The sequence below is a fragment of the Haemorhous mexicanus genome, chromosome 7 (assembly GCF_027477595.1).
Source record: "Haemorhous mexicanus isolate bHaeMex1 chromosome 7, bHaeMex1.pri, whole genome shotgun sequence".
Classification (NCBI taxonomy): domain Eukaryota; kingdom Metazoa; phylum Chordata; class Aves; order Passeriformes; family Fringillidae; genus Haemorhous; species Haemorhous mexicanus.
Window position 1 is genome coordinate 29,445,084 of NC_082347.1, and position 19,729 is coordinate 29,464,812.

The window sequence follows — 19,729 nt, forward strand, 5'->3', positions numbered from 1 at the left end:
GTTTCCTAGGCAGTTTCTTACCTTCCTCCCTCCCATTCACTTCACTAGAACCTGCTTATACTCAGGACATCCTGCACAGACTGCAGAGTCTGCACCAATGCAATTCCTTGCCATTATTTTTCTCCCTCAGAGTAATATTCACCAGGACATTTGCACTTTGTAAATATGTAAATTGATGCACATACATTATTTATGCACACATTTCCCCCAACTACTAAAATACTCACATATTAACTGCTTGATTCCTATTTATTCTGCATTCCGATAGAGTAAAATCAGCTGCTTCTTGGGCAACTGGGAATAGACCAGTAACATATATGGTATGGCTAGGAAATTTGGAATGTCTCTACAAGTATTTATAGCACCTGCCCAAAATTCTCAGAAAAAGCCCTGTAGGAAGAAATTAACCAAGAGCAGTGAGATGTGTTGATTTCATGGGGTGCTTTCATGGGTTCCATGGAGAAAGACCTGGGAAAATTGTGTAAGCACCTACATGTATACTTCCATTTTAATAGTGGGGAAACCAATGCAGTTTCCAAACATTTCCTATTTTTCTGAAACAGAGCAGCTCCACAAGTTATAATGCTGCTCGAAGTACAAGAAGATTATTGCCATTGGACTACTAAAAACTAACATAAAGCAGGTACTTAGCATAACTAAGATTTTTTTTTTAATGCTACAGCAGCCATTTGATTACTGGGCACAATGAGCTTAAAATCCAATGAGTCTACCTATTTAACTTCCTAGCAAAACTCCTGCAGCGCCTTTATGCTTTATACAATTCACAGTTAAGCATGCTTTTTTCCATCTTTTAAGGCTAGAATTTATATTTCATGTTCAGAACTCCCTTCTGAAGAATGATCAAGTGACTAGATTGATCAAATTGCCAAAAGTTCAGCACTTCTATAAAGGTATTCACAGAATAGGCTTTTGGCAAGAAACACCTCTTTTCAACTGGCTGTTTAGAGACAACACCTGTACCACCTGCTCAGGTTCCTCTCAAACTAAGGACCCATGGCGTGGGAATGCTAATCTATTAAGTATCTAACTATTTATCTATCTACAGAGGTATGACCTAATGGTCTGAAAAAATACGACCTAAAGAGCCAAGAATTTATGTCTGGTTCTGAAACTCTATTGCTGATCTCTCACCACCTTAGTTTTCCAATCTATAAGACAGGGGGGATATAAAACTGCATGTACACTACTTTATGTGTGCATTCTGTGAGACCTGCCCAATGCCACATCTGAGAATAGCTGGGATAATATTTTCAGTGGAAAGCACTACAAAGGTGTAAAAACTAGAACACTTTCATGTTTTGCTCTTATGCCCTCCATTTTCTATTAGCAATAAACACATAATCAAAGCAATGGCTTCGGAAAGTTATTTCAGTAAAGAGAGACAAATATCTAAATAAGAAAAGGGAAAACCTCAGGTGAGCAACCAGAAAGAGTAGTAGTTTTAATTTAAAAAAATTTGGTTATTCATACTCGTTGTGGGCATTAAGAGCACAACTACCTGCCCTGTGGCTTGGGATAACTACCTATGCAATACATAGATTAGCTATCAGCTACTCCTAGACAAACCATGACAGTGTTAGATCATGCCTTGACATACAGTAGGAACACAAATTAAAATACTATGACATTCATACTGGTATAGACCTTTTCATTCAAAAGCTATTATCTGTTTTGCAAACTGACCCTACAAGAGACCTCTCTAGCAGGGTAGGGCGGAACAGAATAGTTTTTTGAAAGACAGGGAGCAAGCTCCCTCTGCCTGCAGAAGTACCTGGCAGTGCAGTGATGAAGTCCCGCTGTAACATGGGTTTGAGGTATGAGTTTATGTGTCCATGCTGGTAGTGACACATCTGGGAGATGAGGTGCTCCACAAACTCCACCTGGTCAGACTCGGACCATTGTTCAAAGTACTTGACGCAGAGCTCCTTCTCCTTCTCATAGCTTGCAGACAGTTTTCTTTGCTTGGGCACAATCATACTGGAAGTGCCATTGGCAAGTTTCGTCTGTAAACAGGAAGGAAAGGAACAACCCAAATAACACATATGAGGAGAAACACAAGCAGTTGTACAATTTCTTTCAGGGGGCAGACAATGGAAGGCAAAAAGCACTCTGACACGTATCCTGGCTGGTGCCGTCAGCCCGAGCGCAGCCTGCAGGACAATGCACTGCCTCGTGCCAGAGCTGCACACAAAGGACTCTGGTCACATGGGAAACCTTCTGCAACAGTTTAACATAAACACAACTTTATTTAACATGTAGACAGTAAAATACATTTGGATTTCTAATGTACATATACCAGTTACTTCAATGCACCTACGGCAAATTGCATTTGTACTCTGTTTTTTTTTTAATTCTGAAGAATGGATTGCTGCTAAAATTCATAGGGAATGCATGAAATGGATGAAAAAAAATTGAATTACACCTCGAGAGCAAAGCCAGCTAAAATACACTCTGACATTTAGTAAATACTTCTTTCACAGAATAAAATATTTTCAACTTTCTGAGCACTGTTAATATCTTGTCAGAAGGAGTCAGCTCAAAGAAGAGTTTCAGGGACAAAACAAAACACTGACATTTCAATTTACTACTTGATAGTAAGATATAAATTCTGCTTTCTAAATGATTTAACTGGAAGAAAAGTGTGCATTTTGCATTGCAAGGGTATCCTTTGTCAAAGTAAGATTAACCATTTGCTGGGAAATTATTTTTTCTTATACTGGTCAAATAGTTTCTATTTCCTGCTGAAAACATGTGATTTTCTCTCTTTCATTGCAACAGTTTAACACCAGACAGCATTATAACAACAGTCAATATTATTACATCATTTTTATTGTCAAAATACACAGAGGTTCTTCATTAATTATCAAATAATTAAAAATAACTTACAGATATAAGAACGTGTGAAATACTGAGGGGTAGAGATGCCTTATTTTTGTTCTATGACAATTCCAAGCATTGCCCTTGCCAGGGGCCCTTATTTAATTTAAGGGAAAAAAATGAATCCCTAAATCTCTCTGCAAAGATATCTAATGAACTAAAAGAAATGTAATGATTAAAATCTCTCTGCAAAGATATCTAATGAACTAAAAGAAATGTAACAATTAATCAATTTTACAGGAAAAGGAAAAACAACAAAAAAGCCTCTTTTCAGCAAGTGCCAAAACAGCAGGCAATTTAGAGACCACAAAATTTAGTTACCAGTAGTAGATTTGGAATGCAGACATTTGTCATTTATTGGGAATAAATAACTCCTGAACTTCAATACCACCAATCCCAACAGGAATCCTGACTTTGGAACACCAAAATTTGAAAATCTATTTAACTGATCACCATATACATTTCATTTTCTTAGAGATAATGCACCTAAATACTCTTTTCAACATTTCTAGAGAGCTGAACCTTCCTTTGGTAGAAAAAGACAGTAAAGAGCTGTGATTTTTAACAAGCAGCTTTTTTCTATTTCTGGATTACAGTTTGACTTAAGCTTCTTTCAGAACACAGAACATGGTGAGCACACCACCAGTGCTCCATTCTGCAGCTCAATGTTTTCAGGTTTACCCCCACTCCTCCCTGCAAATGTGTGGCTGTGGCTGTGTGTGGCTGTGTCCAGTAAGATCATGCAAGACAAGGACAGTGAGGTACAATTTCATTCAATCCTCACATGGACAGCACTACTGCAAACAAGTCACAGAGCCAGTACTGGGCAGCAGGAAAGAAAAACTCTCTCTTGGGCCATGAGAAATCACTAAAGAGACTGTGGGCATCAAGTCCTGCATGTGAAAGACTGGACTTTTTCTAGCAAAGTCCACAGTAGTTAAGGGTCTGGCAAAAGATGATTACCAGTGGACTGAACACCTGTGTTAAGGGATTCTGGTAATTTTTGCTGCAGTTAAACTGCCTGCAATACAGGCATCCTAGTAAAAATGCTGGATCAAGACAGTAGGGAGATGTAACCTACAAGTTTGATCTCATTTAATTTTTCATTTTGTTTGCTGTGCATCTTACAAAAACAGATTGTCTCTACAAAGCATTTTTAAAAACCTATGCAAGTGTCTTTTAATTTGAGGGACTCTGAAGTTTGACTAACATGCTGAGCCTGAGTGGAACATATAGCTGATGTGCAAAGCTAATGAAAGTACAGCTCCTTTCACAGGGTGGCACCATGTTCTGGCCTTTCCTTGACTTCTGAACACCCTTCTCCCAGCAACCTTCAACTCCCCAACTACTTCTAAAACATTGTTTGTGGTATCAAACAGAAGCTGCAACATCTGCAAATACAAGTCATGGCTTATGTGTGTACAAATAGATGGCTTAGATGGGACAAAACAATTCATTCTGCCTGAACACAAGCTTCTTGGATAGGAATAATGAGTAAATTAAAGAATCCATTGACCAGCACTTTTAACAGCTCCGGAAGTGGAACTCCAGATTTATAAAGCGGTTCTGCAAAGAAAAGCACGTTACAGTGTTTATGTGCTAATTAGTGGACATGAGAACACCATATTTTTTAGGTTCATACTTCAGCTGCATTCTGATAATGTCACTTGAGACCTGGTCTGCACCCTTGCCTGCTCTGGTTTCACACCAAAAGGAGTGAGCATAAGTCCAGAGGTGTGCCCAGCATGGCATATGGTTTGTGCCAGCAGGGGACCAAGAGGACAGGACATGCCATGAACACGCCAGCTTTGCAGAATAGAGACAGATAAACTGACAGTTTCAAATCACTTACACTACAGTTTAGAACAAAAGTTCCAGAATTTTAATTTAAAGATTCCTGAAAATCCACTGGCAGTTCAGTGAAAAAGGCCTATTACAAAATAAAGCATCAACAAAACAACATCATCAAGCATCTGCACTATTGAATCAGCTACAGCCTTTTCCCTCACTTGACACAATAATCAGGCCTCACCTGAAAAAGAAAAACCTGTTCTACTTGCCATCCCCACTGCTCGGGCAAATATCCATCCAAATGCACTGTTCACAATCACATTTTCTATAAACTTCACTTCCAAAAATGGCAAAGAAGAATAAGCACTGGTAGTTCATCATCTGGGAAGAAATTTGGGTATAATAGAGCAAACTACTAAGTTGGAACTGATGAAGCTTTACCAACTCCCTTTTCACAAAGGCCTGTGTGTGAGGGCTGAGAGGTGCTCCAGCTGGCTCTGGGCACCACGACTCATCTGCAGGAATGGCAGAGGTGTCCTCTGACAGTGCTGAGCTGAGCTCATAAGCTGTGCCAGGAAACCCAGGGGACTGAGTGCCTCAGGTTGGTACTAGCTCAGGGATCCACGTACTATGCTCCAGTGCAGCCCGTAATTACAAGACCATTTCTCCAAATGGCTACATTTAACACAAAGCACATTTGTATGCCCAGTGAAGTAGAAGAAGACTAATATATGAAAGGACTTTAATCTAAATAATGGCTTGCAACTGTAGGAAGGTGCAATATTTCAACTCAGATAAAAAAAAGACTGGATAAATCTACTGCTTTGCATATGAAACAAACCAGCAATGGTAAATCACAGCTGTAACCCATATATGACAACTAAGGTTTCTTTTGGTTTTGTCCTGTACAGAGGATCAACGAGCCTCCTAAAGCACAGAAAAAACCAGAACCAAGCAACTTCCCCGACTGTAGAACAGCAATAGTGTTTACCCACCAATATGAGTGGTCACAACTTCTATACAGTTTTTTAAAAAATTACATCCTCTAGTCATTGCGGAGGACTTTGTTCAGGCACTTCTCACTGGGTAGATGAATTCAGGTTTTGTGTTACTCAATGCAAGAAGACATGTCCTCAAGTCAAGGAGAAACTGCCTCCTAGAATATTACGAATGGCTTAAATGATCCCAGCAAGGTTTGGGACCTTCTGAACCTTCAAGACATCTTCACGCTGAAAATACTGAGAGCTTAGACCACCAGAGCAAATTTCAGTTTCTCCCTAGATAAGAGGAGAGGTCTTCTCTTCCATGGTCCAGTACCAACAGGTCATACTGGGTTTCTTCCCTCCTTCCTGGACTCACTGGGACTACAGGCCCTGACACAGACAAATGTCCTTTACTGCTTTTCTGCAACTGCAGCATTTCACCTCCAACTGCTTGCACTGCCTGTTGTGGTTAAGTCACTGATCTAGACAGAGCCACCTTAACAGGAATTTTGGATGGGTCTTAGTGAAGGGGAGGAAAAAAGAGGACATAATGTTTAATTATAAGAAATGATTGAAATAGGCACAGACATACCCCGGGTGCCTCTGCACTGCAGCAAGCTCTAAACTTGTTATCGTTAATGGTTTAAATTTCACTGTGCTAATCATTTCAGGACACAAGCCTTTCTTGATAATCTAATGAATTATTCCAACATCCTTCAGCAAAAAAAATCCTCCATGACAGCACTAATTACAAGACGTTTTCCCAGTGCTTATGTAAAATATGACAGAGCAGCAGCTTAGGGAATTGCAGAAAACTGCTTCTAATTTCCACTGAGAAACTGACAAACACCTCTCTTTCATCTCTCCCAGCTCTCAAGTAAGATTTAACTTTCTCATTTAGTTAATTACCGAGTGAGGATCATCATTTTCCCGGATCGGAGCGGCACAGAGCCTTTATCGTGTTAACTTGTGAACTTGATCGATGGCTGCTGCTAAAACTTAATAACTTCACCCCCTGGCAAATTGTAAGATAAATATAATAGGAGAAACTCTGACAGTAAAAACCTGCCAGAAATGAGCGCTGTGTTTATGTTTCTTTGCAGGCAGCAAAAAAACAACCGACAGCTTATTACTGGGTGCGTGTTACTTATATTTAAAAGACTCCAGGCAGTTAACTTTCTGCGTACTGTTCAAACTTTACTCACAAGATAAAAGACACTGGGGAAAAAAACCCAAGCAATGGAATGACAAAGAAAGGAACCACGGAGGTGTATGTCCAGAAGCCAAGGAATGTGAAGAAAGGAACTTCAGAGTGGAAGCAAAGCCATGCTTGCCTCTATATCCTGAATATTCTTCAAGATTGACCACATTAAAAATGTGCACAACTCTGAATCCAAACACAAAACTATTTTCACCAGCAGCAAAAGCTCAGGAATTCTGGATCAAGTTAGAAGCATGTGGGAAAAGCAGAGGGATTAAAAAGTACCAGCATGGCCACGGGATGATTTGGTTTGATGCCTGAAAAGGTGCTCTTAGCCAAAGAACCTCAGCCCAGCTGACTTTCCCAAAGTTACTTGTGTGGCCACGGAATTGCTTGCTACTGCCCTTGATGAAGCAGCACTCAATGCCACAACAATGTAACCACAGCAATGTAACAAAAATGGTGAAATGGAGCTGAGGTATGTCAGCCCTCCATGGCTGATAAAGGCAGAGAGAGTTATTTGAGAATGCAGTTCAAAGGGTGCTTTTTGCATGCCTAAAGGCGGTAACACCATAATGAAGAGGATACGGGGTTCAATTTCTATGGCTGGCTTCTTCTTTTTTAGGCTTACAATTCCCAAATGCTGCAGAACTGATTCCCAGACTGCCAAGGCAAAGCAGAGAGGAAAGAAGTTCCTTTCCAGCTCCTCACTGGCAGCTCCCTCTAAAGAACTCCTTTGCTTTGAGAATTGGGGGGTGGTGAGGGGGTTGTCTCACCATAAAAAACATGATCTCATGAGCCATAGCACCTGAGAGACATGAGTAGGGCAGCCAGCTCCTCATTTTTCTCCTTTGCAGGATGAACCTGCTTTTCCAGTGTTTGAGTTGACAGCAAGGCTACAATGCTAGGTCATTAAACAACTCACTCCATTTACTTTTATTTTAAAAGCTCAGTTTAGAATCTACCCATTTCTGCCTGCCTCCATCTCACATAACAGCCTCTGTGAGGTTAACCATGGGTTTAGCTCATATATGGACTTACTCGCTCAGTAGTGAATTACTTTCCACGCTGCAAAGCTCACTGAAACATTCTGAAAAACGAACATAACCCAGAAGTAGATGATCATCAATCACATCTGAGAGTCAAAAAGAAAGCACCATGAAAGAAACCACAGCATCTCTACTGTTTATTTTCAAGAGAAAATTCAAAACACACATACTGAAATTAACAGCACCCTAGGAACTAGCAATTTTGCTTCTCTGGAGCTTTAGGCTGCTTGTCCACATCTGGTTTCTAATCACACTGCAGAAAAGCTTTGTAAGAAAGGATACATCTAGATGAAAGATCACTGGAATTATGCTGGACACAGCTGCCCAACCTGCTGCACTTTCTGAAATCCTGGGAGGGCAATAGTTTTCAGAGGTACCATCTAAGTACCTATGATATGGTGTCAGCCTGGAGGGCACCTGGCTAAGGATATTACCTCAGATACCGAAGACAGGGAAAAGGCTGATTTTGTTCAAGGCCAGGAAAAGCTGTAGGCACCAGAGGAGTAACATGGGGAGACTCTCTTGGGACTGGGGAGACAGAACTGAGCCATGGGCACTTTCACATAGGCTATACAAAGAGCAGTAATAATACCTTGCTGGACAAGATGCTCCCCTCCCACACTGCTACACAGTAAACAGCAACAGGGAGGAGATTAAAAAACTATTATTTTAAGCTAATACCTAATGTTTCAGACAGGCTAATAAAGTTTAATTGTCTGGAATCTCATAGCTCTTACTGTAAACTTTCCTTCGATATAGGTCTCCCACCTAGATTTTAAGTGTTGACAAAAACCTTCAAAATAAAATTTCTCTGATGCCAGCAATGGATGTGAATTGGGAGTCCCTCTCCTCCTCCTCATCTCCAAGTTGTCTTTGCAAATAACAAGCACTGATGAGAAATCTGCTTGCATCAGCACAGCACTGGCATATGTTACTTTCCCAAACTATGATCCCTGACCAAATGCCTACCTAGTCATATGGGGGGGGAGGGCAGGCACCATCACTCTTAAAGGGATAGATTTCAGAGCACACCTTTTACTAGCTGTAAAGTGATCATATACTAATTTCAAAGCAGACACTCCAGCAACAACAAATCTCTTCCAGGGGAAACCACCAAAGGAAATGCTTTCTTCCTTGGCATGGCTACCAGAACCACAGTTGAATTGCTGGGACCATTACATGTTATTACTTTTAATGGAGGGAAGGAATATTCACATTATGACTTGGAAAACCAGTCTACTGAAGTCATCAGGTAATGGCCAGCAGCAGCAAAGTGCTCATTTATGTCAGGGAGAGACATAAGTAAACAATGCTCTAAGCAGCAGTTTTACAGTTTTCTGGAACAGCTTCTGTTTTTAAAACACTCAAGCATGATCTACTGCCTGAATGAAGTCACTCTTTATGGATGTTACTGTTGATTTCCTTCTTAGTTCATGTGCTCCCTTAACAGAGAGAAAGGCAATCAGGAACAGGTAGATGGACTCAAATGATTCAAAACATGGAAGCAGCAGTGAAGACTGATACCACTGTGAAGAACACAAAGGGAGAGAGAATGATCATAAAAACCTGTTATCTGCTCTCAATAACACTACTGAGATTTTCCAACCACTTGGTTCTGCCTATGTAAAACTTTCAGCACCAAGAAACACAAGCCCTCCAAGATGGCTTACTCAGTAGTATTTTCCATGAGTTTTTCCTTTGAGATGCATTTTGTTACCAACAACAAAGAGGGCATACGTACACCAAACTACTTGGCCAAGGCAAAGTGAGAGATTCAGAACTGGAAGTCAGGAATATACATACCGGGTATCATATAATATATCCCAGCTACAGGAGTATACATATTTCCAGGCATACTGGGGAGATGTAAAAAACAAAAACCCAGCAGCATTCTGAAGAAGCACAAGATTCATGTATGTGCTCTGATCCCATTGCAAATGTACTCCTTGGATCTGCTGGAGGAGTTGGCTACATGAGCACTCCCTAACCTATTTCAGTCAAAATAAGCTTGTTAGCAGAGACCTGCTATTTAAACTGTCTACGCTAAAACACCTCATCTTAACTGAGAGCAGGCTTGCAGTTTTGCTGACAGGTCCTGGAGGGCAGCAACTTGCAACAGCCAGGTGAAGGCTGCATGGTATTCTTTTCCACCAGTACAGCCAGATCTAGAAGAGGACATCTCAGCAACTTACACTGGCTGATACCAATACTACTGCTGCTAGCAGCTACCAAAGAGGCAGCTGTAAGAGGACAAATATCCATTAAATATTCTTGTACAGCGCTATGTTAAAGTTGGTCACTGGTCTGCAGCCAAAATCTTGAGATATTGCCTATAACCTCTACAAGGTCATGCAATAACCCCTCTCTCACTAATGGGCATTGTCGTCTTGAGATGAGCTGTTCTGCTAAACTTTCAGTCAAACATTACCTTCCTGGCAGACTGGGAGGATTCCCATGGAGGACCCCTAGGATTGCTAAGGAAGATGGATATGTTTCACCCAGAGAAGACTGGGGGTTATCCACCAGCCTTCCACTACCTAAAGGGAGGTTCAGAGGAAATAGAGAGAATCTTTCCAGAAGTGTGTTATGACAGGAAGAGGGACAACAGCAACAGGCAAGCAAAGCTCTGGATTTTAAAAAGAAGATATTCAAAATATGAGTGACAAAGTTCCAAGCAAAAAGGACTGGTTATGAAGTAATCCTCCTCTGAACAGACAGCTGAACTGCAGACCTCCAGAGGTCCATCCTACCTTGAAGTTTTCTTTGACTTTATATCTTAAGATTGTGTTGGTATATTCTTTCATTGGCACCTGGCAAAAGATTAATGACCTGAGGAACAGACTCCAAAAATCCATACTGAGGACAATGAATTCTGTATCTTCAGAAATTGCATTAAGTTGGGTTAGGCCAATTGCTGCTGATATGTGAAAGCACATGACAGAAGAAAGGCAGAAACCAGCAGCCTCTGCTACAGCAAGTGACCAGGTCTAACCATAACAGCACTTCAGAAAGGCATATGCAGCTCCACAGCTGAGCAGACTTTATCCCTATCAGCTGACACTCAAATTGCATAACTCAGAAGCCCAAGTCACAGACTGTTCCACTAGGGATCCCTCCTTGGTTCAGTGTTTAGCTGCCAATAATCTTTCAAAAAAACACCTCAAACTAAAGGAGGGAGGAAGCTTTCCATTACTCTTCTCCCTATAGTAGACTCAATCAAAATGGATGTGTTTGAATGTAGCATATAAACAATATAAATGCCCCAGTAAATTGTGGCAAAACAGATCTGCTAGCTTCACTTGGTCTTCAACATATTGTATTTTCCACATAATGTTCCTCCACTCAAAGCAATGATTCTGCTATTCCTTTTAGTGAGTTTATTAATAAACAATGAAAATATCATCAATTCACCTATATTTCCCTTTCTACAAATAAAAAACAAGTTTTCTTTTCTTTTTTTTCATCCCATTCTGAGAGTTACTTTCCTGTCATATAACAATGTTACCAGTGTGGAGTATATGATGTGAGAAATCTCTTCCATCCTCATGCAATGATGCATCCCATTTCTAAATTTATCTAACAACCACCACCATTTTCTATAACTTCTACTATAATAATTGGCTAAACATCTAAGAACCTATTATATGCTGAGTAAAGTAGCTTCTACTTCCAACAGTTCGAAATGTATTCTCTTTTAAATACCATTAGGTCTTCTATGGTGAGAATTTTTTCTCCTTTGTGAAAGGAAAAAGACCATTAGACTTTAGCACTCTCTATTTGCTAAACATCTCAGTGATACCTCTCACTTGTTTTCTGTATTTTCAGGTAGCTCACAACAGCTGTATTAAATCTAACAATAGTACACTCACAAATATACTATTTGCATCTTCTCATCTAGGAAAAGCAATTTGGGCTCATGACTGGAAAAACCATATGCAACTTCCTGCTACAAAATAAACTTGAAATGTTAAAAAAAGTCAACGTTTCCTGCCACAGCCCAAACTCGGAGATGCACCATTGACATCCTGTTCCTCGATTGAGGGGTTAGAGCTCCCTCTAGCACTCTTCACACAGAAGAGCCATAGATGCTAAGCTGTGACTATCTGATCTCACTCAAAGCAGTCTTGGGTAGTGTTGTTTGTAATTTTTAATTGATTTACTTTTTTTGTCACATGCATAATTAAGAACACATCCAGTAGCTTATCTGAAATTCAAGAGAAACAAGTGTCATTAGAAATTCCCTCTACAACTGATTAAAAATATTCAGATTGCTGTAATTAACTGATTTCTATTTTAAAATGTAATTTAGGACAAGCTGAAGGATTATCATGTCAGCTGTGTGTACAATGTGAGATGCAGCAAGAAACTAAATGAAAAAGTTGTTGGAAAATTTTCAATTTTCATGGCATAAAAAAGTTCAGCTACCTCACCTCCTTTTGGCTGACGAACCTCCCAATGCAGCTGACTGCAGTTGTGAATTACACGTTTCTATTTCACATTAAATATTGAATCATGCCACTTAAGTAAAGCTAAAAAGGTGCAACAATTCTGAGCTCTGCATGATGCTGAAGACAGAGAAACATCTCACAACAGAAAGAGTGTGAGGCCTTTTCAATCATAGGTTATTACTTATTAATTCTTGATAAACTGAAAGCTGGCAGAACAAATGTAAAAATGAGAAAGGGAAATGGGAGCCAAGTCTTTTGAGTTTTATTCCTAACTCTCCGACTCCCTTCCTGTGCTGCCATAGGCAAGCCACTCCATTTCACAAGTCTATCAGTTAAATAGATGTGTCCCAACACACTTCACACAAAGACAAAGCACTGCTTAATGCTGGGAATGAAGCCCCAGCACCAAAGGTGCTGGTTGAAGGCAAACCGCATCATACAAGTGTAAATTTCCTCTTAAGTGTCAGCAAACAAATCTGTCAGGTGAAAGCTAAACAAAACAGACTCGTTAGTAAAGGCATGGTCTCACTTCACCAGTTAGAAAAAATGCAGCAGTACTAATTGTTTCCACAGCCTTCCAAAGCAGAACCAAAAGGCGAGTGTTATGAAAAAACTTCACGTTGAGTTTTCTCAAACTGAAACACCCAGCTACCACTCCAAAATCGATACATACATGGCAACAACTCACATCCTGAAGGTAAGTGCCCTAGGGAGGATATGCTTTAGGTAAGTTTCTTTAGTCATCACAGCAATTCTGACGTGTAACCACCGGGGGACTTCAGAACATCGCCTGGGTTTAGAAGTTTGTGATTTTAATATTTGTATGTGACAGAGATGAGGAAATACAGTAGGATGTGCTACGCTATCCACAGCTATGTTTTTATGTCTCTGACAAGTCCAATAAGAAAGACTAGAAGTAACTAGACCCGAGTAGATGACAGAAGCACCTGACCAAAACTTCCCAACATCGCCTGCCGATGTCCCTCAGTCCCATCTGTCAGCTGTCCTTGCCATTTTGGGCCCGAACTCTGTACACAGTCCTGCTGCTGCACCCAAATCCTGACACACAGACCTTCCTTCTGCAGTACAGATGGCATCCAAGGCCATTCCTTTTATCCCCTTAAGAGGACTTGGAGAAAAGCATTGGCAACAACTTCTCTCTCCCCACACCTCTTGCACATGGCAGGAAAGGATTATAGTGTGACATCTGACCTGTCCAGCAGCAGTGAAAGGACATCTCAAGTGAAAGCAAGATCTCTGCAGTTGCAGATCTGTTGGTTGGGTTGGTGACCTTCAGCTGGGTGTTTCTTGGGCTGACACCACAATCCGTCTGTTCTCTCCCCAGCTCCACAGAGCTGTGGCTTAGGTCTGAATGAGACAGGAAAAAGGTGGTGCTGACCACCCAGCAGGAATGCAGCAGCAGCAACTCCCCCCACGTACACGACCAAGTACTGAAACTTTTGAGGTCTGTGATCACTTCTGTGTATTAGCAGCAATATACTTCCCTTCCTTTTACAAAAACAGCTCACAGCTGTTTTTATGTCTTTGTTACTTCAGGACTACATAACTTGAGGTGGTCCTTGGTGCTATCTTAGGAGATATAGGCAGGCATAGCTAGGGCAAAAAGAAGTCCCTCTTATGCAAAGTACGTGCTGGCTTCATTTCTCTGTGCAGTCTGAGACCTCAGATGGTAGGTAGATGTTCTGTAGATGCAAAACCCAGGAGAAGCAGGTACCTGGCAGTGGAGCTTACTTGGGAGTAATGAATTCAATATTGACTATGCTGCTGTGGGCAGAAGATTGGACCTCCTGAGGTCTTTTCCAACCTAAGTGACTCTGTATTTCTAACGTCACTGTCAAAGTTCATATACACTTAACAGGCTTTTGGATAGTTACAACTGTTGGATGTTGATGTATTTAATTTCTCATAAGCAAAATCTGGGACTCCTTTAAAAAGATGCTGTATAGAGAATTATTTTTTTTAATAAGACTTTCCAACTCTAGGGTTCACAAGCCTTTGGTGTTCATTTTTTGCAGCCATTAAAGACCAGGTTCTTCAAGAGTACTGCAGATATACCTGCCCTCTGGCTTTACAAGTTGAGAGCAAGCAGTATTCATCTGTTCAGACATCCAATACTGACTTTCAATTACATCCATCCAACTATTAAAAAAATTTCAAAAACTATTGATTTTTTAATGATGCTTGTGTTCTCTAGGAACTACAGCTGATACTCTCCACAAATTATTAAATTCCAAACAGATCTTCATTTATGACCTGAACCAGTTTCAAAACTCAGATTTTAATATTTATTAACTGCCTGTGAAGTCTAATCATCTGCAGTCTTCTAAACTGAACTTTGAAACACTCCCATTACAACCCACCTCAGAACTATTTGGGATTACAGATGATGATCCAGAATAGGGCTGACAGATTTAAATCAACATGGCAGGAGAACAGCTTGATTCAGCTCTGTAGTTCACACAATTTTGTAAAATACAGTGACTTGAAAGAAAACAACAAATGCACATAATTGGCATTAATTAAGAACATTTTTATTACCTACAATCAAAGACCTATAAGGAAGGTTTACTTGTCAGAGAGGGAGCTTTCTTTGCTGAGAAATTACAAGTCTTAGTTAATTAACCATCTAATTTTTTGTAGTATAGTTCTTAAGTGGTTTTCACTTTTATTTTCTTCTAAATGAATGTTAGTCTCAACAAAAGCAGTTGTTTAAAGTGAGAGAAGCGAGGTCAGAAAAAACAATGCTGAAATATTTTAGTCTTGTTTTAACTGAATTCTCAGTTTGTCGTCACTGTTACAAAGGTTTCATTATGTGTTGAGAAGCAACAGGAGTTTTTCAGACTTTAATGTTATAAGAAGACAGTTGAATCTGAACCTGTGCACACACATTTAGGATAGACATGTTGTATTTCAAAAATTCAGGGCATCATGAAGGCAACTTTGCCTGCTGGGCACAGGCAAATAGCCTAGTCACATGAGCTGAGCAGGTAAGGACTACTTGCCTGTCAAGATTCATTATTATGGTAAAATTTTAAAATTTGCAGCCATTTAGAATACTATTTTCAGGACTGTGAGCACAACTGCTTTGCTGCTCATTTTTAGTTTTCCTCAACAGTAAGGCTCAGCAATGCATACAGTGACTACTGCTGTCTCCCTCCAAGCTGCAGCCTCAACGAAGCCATCAGTTACAAGCAACAAGGGACTGCCTGCCTTGCTGAAGTTATCTTAGGTATGAGCTTCCACAGGCAGACTAATTCAAATCTATTTTTGTAAATTACAGATTGTGTTAAATATACATGAAGGAAAATATGGAACAGTTGCTTTTACTGCACAACATGAGTTATTTCCCATTACAAGTTCCCTCCGAGAAACCGATAAATTTTAAAATCTGCCAATTAGTGGCAGTGACTACCGATGATTCTGTATTCCAGTCAAGCAGTAGTATTCGCTGAGTACTGCACAGGGCAGAACACTATTCCAGGAAAATCAAGGGACCATGATACCTGACAATAACAAGCTGAAGGATGCAGTGATTAGTCCAAGCCCTCTCTTTCGTTTAGAAGGATGGCGGCTGTGTCACTGCATCAGCCAGAAGAATTAAATCTTTACAGGTATTTAAGACTGTCAATACCTGAAGTACAGTTCAGGGCAATAATTTGACAACTTTTGCCTAAGAGAGAGCCATCATAAGAGTAAAGATAAATAAATTCTTCCTAGAAAACAAAGACCTCAACCACAAATGCTCAAACATCTTTTCTCTTCCATTTCTTAAATCATACAACTCCCTAAGGACCACTCAATTTGTCCTAATAAAACAAAGCGGGTATGAGAGCTCTCTAAAACTCTATGTGGATAAACATCAAAAATGGAACAAGAACTATTAAAACAAAAGGAAGAAACAAAGAATCAGTGGTACAACTGGGTTCTGGAAAAATCTTCTGATGGAAACAGAGGAGGAAAAAAAGACTGCAGACCAGACCTTAACTGACTGTAAGATGAAACTCAGTAAATTCACTAAAGGGACAAAGTAGTATCTACCAGACACTGGAAAGTAGTAGTATCTACAAGAGGCTGGAACCAGGGACCTGCAAGGTTCCAGAAGGTGAAATCATAGAGTCATGGAGGTTGGAAAATACCTCCAAGATCAAGTCTATCTGTTAACATTGCCAAGTCCACTACTAAACTAAATGCCACATATACAAGCCTTTTGAATATCTCCAGGTCTGTTACTCAGCTTCCCTGGGCACCTTCCAATGCTCCATAAAACTTTCAGTGAAAAATGTTTTTATAATAGCCAATATAAACCTTCCCTGAACAACTTGAGGCCATTTCCTCTTGTCCTGTTGCTTGTTACTTGGGAGAAGAGGGTCACTCTCACTTTTTTACACCCTCCTCTCAGGCAGTTGTAGAGAACAGTAACGTGTCCCTGAGCCTCCTTTTCTCCAGGCTAAACACCCCCAGCTCCCTCAGCCACTCCTCACAGCATTTGTGCTCCACACCCTTCACCAACTCTGTTGCCCTTCTCTGGACTCGCTCCAGCACCTCAATATTTTTCTTGCAGAAAGGGGTCCAAAACTGAACAAGGGATTTGAGGTGCAGCCTCACCAGTTCTGAGTACAGGGGGATGATCAGTGTCCTGGTCCTGTCAGCCACACTACTTCTGATACAAGCCAGGATACCATTGGCCTCTCTGGCCACCTGGGCAACTGCTGGCTCATGATCAGCTGCTGTTGACCAGTACCCACAGGTCCTTTTCTGCTGGGCAGTTTTCAGCCATGCTGCCCCAGCCTGCAGCTCTGTGTAGGGTTGTTGTGATCCAAGTATAGGACCTGGCACTTCACTTTCCTGATTCTCATAGCTGGCCTTGGTACATTGACCCAGCCAGTTACAGATCCAGAGATCCCTCTGCAGAGCCTTCCTACCTTCAAGAAGACCAGCATTCCACCCAATTAAGTGTCATCTGTAAATTTACTGAGGGGGGACTTGATCCCCTTGTCCATATTGTTAATAAAGATACTAACCAGAACTGGCCCCAATACTGAGCCCTAGGGAGCAGTACCGGTAACTGGTGATCAGCTGCACTTGACTCCACTCACCACCACTCTTTGGGCTTGGCCAGTTTCCCCAGGAGGATGCTGCAGAACATGACATCAAAGGTTTTACTGAAGTCTAGGCAGACACATTCACAGCCTTTCCCTTACCACAGATCAGGTTGGACAAGCAGGTCTTGCCTCTCACAGCCCACACTGACTGGGCCTGATCACCTGTTTGTCCCATATGTGCCCCATGATGGCACTGAAGATGATCTGTTCAATGACCTTCCCCAGCACCAAGGTCAGACTGATGTGCCTGTAGCTCCCTGGATCCTCCTTCTAGCCCTTCTGGTGTAACAAGGCTGGTAATGACTTGCTCTGCAAGAGACATTCATCACTTCACAGCTCAGAGCAAACCTGAAAAGGCACAGATGCAAACTTGCTGATTGTCAGCTGAGCAAACTGAATGAGTAGAGAACATCGATGGGACTGTGCACTCTACTTTGCTAATACACAAACATGGGGCTTTATTCCTCTCCCATGAATGACTGGAAGAGCTGTCAATTTTCAGTCTGGCAAGGGCCCAGTGAGCTTGAGCCTATCTGAGATTTATGAAATGTACAACCTACACCTTTCCACCATGTGCTGAACTGGTGAGCTGCACATGACACACAGGAACAGTACCTATTCTGGTGATGTTTTATCCATTGATCTTGTCTCCAGGAAACTCCCAGGTAACTTCAGATTGCACTGAGGTCAGATTCACAGTGCTCGTCACTGGTTTCACAGGATATCCCTCATGGTGTCTGATACACTTATAATAAATGTATTACATGGGAACAGAGAATATCTCTTTTCATACCTTCACTGCCTCCAGGTAAACTCTCACAGGATCTGTGACAAACCTTTAAGTTCTTCATTCATGTGATGTCTGGATGCCAGATGAAGATCCAGATGTGAGTAATGCAAGTGACCTTAGAGTCCCTGATATGGAGTCACTTTTGCTGGAGGAGTTGCCTTCAAGTCACTAACTGGGAAGATCAGGCCAAGATCTGGTGGGCAGCAAGATGCTGCAACTATGAACTCCATTTTCCCCAGGGCCAATTGTCTATTGTTTGAACAATTAGAAGAAAATTTACATGGTTTATTTCAATATTGTTGCTGTCTTGTGCCTTTAACTGATCAGTTACGTGGGTATAGACTGCAGTGGCTATCTGAAAACTCCTGAGATTGCAAAGAGCAAAAACTCAGACTCAGTTGACAGCTGGATCTCAGTATGACTCCAAATCAACTCCTACAACCATCAAAACCTGTCCTGCCAGCTGATAGTGATTTACTTTGAGAGAATCGAGATGGAGGCAAGTGTCTGACCTCCACACAAACTATTTATGTTGAGTCACTTGAGGTCCCACATGAGATGAAAAGTTCTTTAGTGCAGTATCAGGAAACTCTGAAAATAAATGTGTCTCCACCAGAGGACAGGATTTGAAGCATGTTGATCTGATTTTTCATACTAGAAGGGATTCCACCTGTCAGGACTTGATCCAAAGAAGCTACTATGGTAATAAGTGCCAAGAAATAAAGGTAATTACATATTTGGAAGTAAACTGAGGGCAAGACATCAGGTTGTCCTATGAGAACTGCTTTACTCTCATAAGCATTCTGTAGGATACGAGACTGCAGACTGAACAGTGCTGCTTCCATTTCCCAACTGATAACTTATCTATGCAATCCATAAATTCACATTCCTCTGACCCACCTTCATGGGAACTACAACACATATTTCAGGAACTAGTACTTTAAAATATGCACTAATTTCATAGTACAGCTAAGATTTATAATCTCTTTAAAGACAAATTACATTTTGGAACAGTTTATAAGTAACTGGTTAGCTAACAAAAACAGTTTAGCTAACAAAAAACCCTAATAAGTAAACTTACAAAGTTATTTCTTTTAAAATAAATGTTATCCTTGTGTTTTAAAGTTATTAATAAAATGAGTTTAACATACTCAGACTTTATAGAACAGATACTATGTTTCACTACTCAAGAAATAAAATTACTATGTATCACACATCGACTCATACTGCTTATATGAGAAGGGACTGTTAAAACCAAGTGAAAATTATGAATCTCAAATGTTAAAGTGTTTCACCTATAATAAATACTACTGCATTAAGAAAAGAAGGGTTTCTGTGGAAGAGTATATGTATATACTATATGTAAAAGAGTATAAAGAAGAGTATTACTAATATTAGCTACAAAAAGCATACAAAACCTTTTGATAAATGAAATTTGCTGTTACT

General features: G+C 40.6%; 1 protein-coding gene across 13 annotated transcripts in view; it reads right to left on the bottom strand.

The window, feature by feature from the left end:
* The window catches only part of BTRC (beta-transducin repeat containing E3 ubiquitin protein ligase), a 115,156-nt gene that overhangs the window by 21,468 nt on the left and 73,959 nt on the right, over positions 1-19,729 (bottom strand). For all 13 annotated transcript variants that reach the window (XM_059851839.1, XM_059851840.1, XM_059851837.1 and 10 more), the window contains one exon: positions 1,793-2,024. In XM_059851839.1, the coding sequence (XP_059707822.1) occupies positions 1,793-2,024 (232 nt within the window). The remainder of the gene's footprint in view (positions 1-1,792; positions 2,025-19,729) is intronic.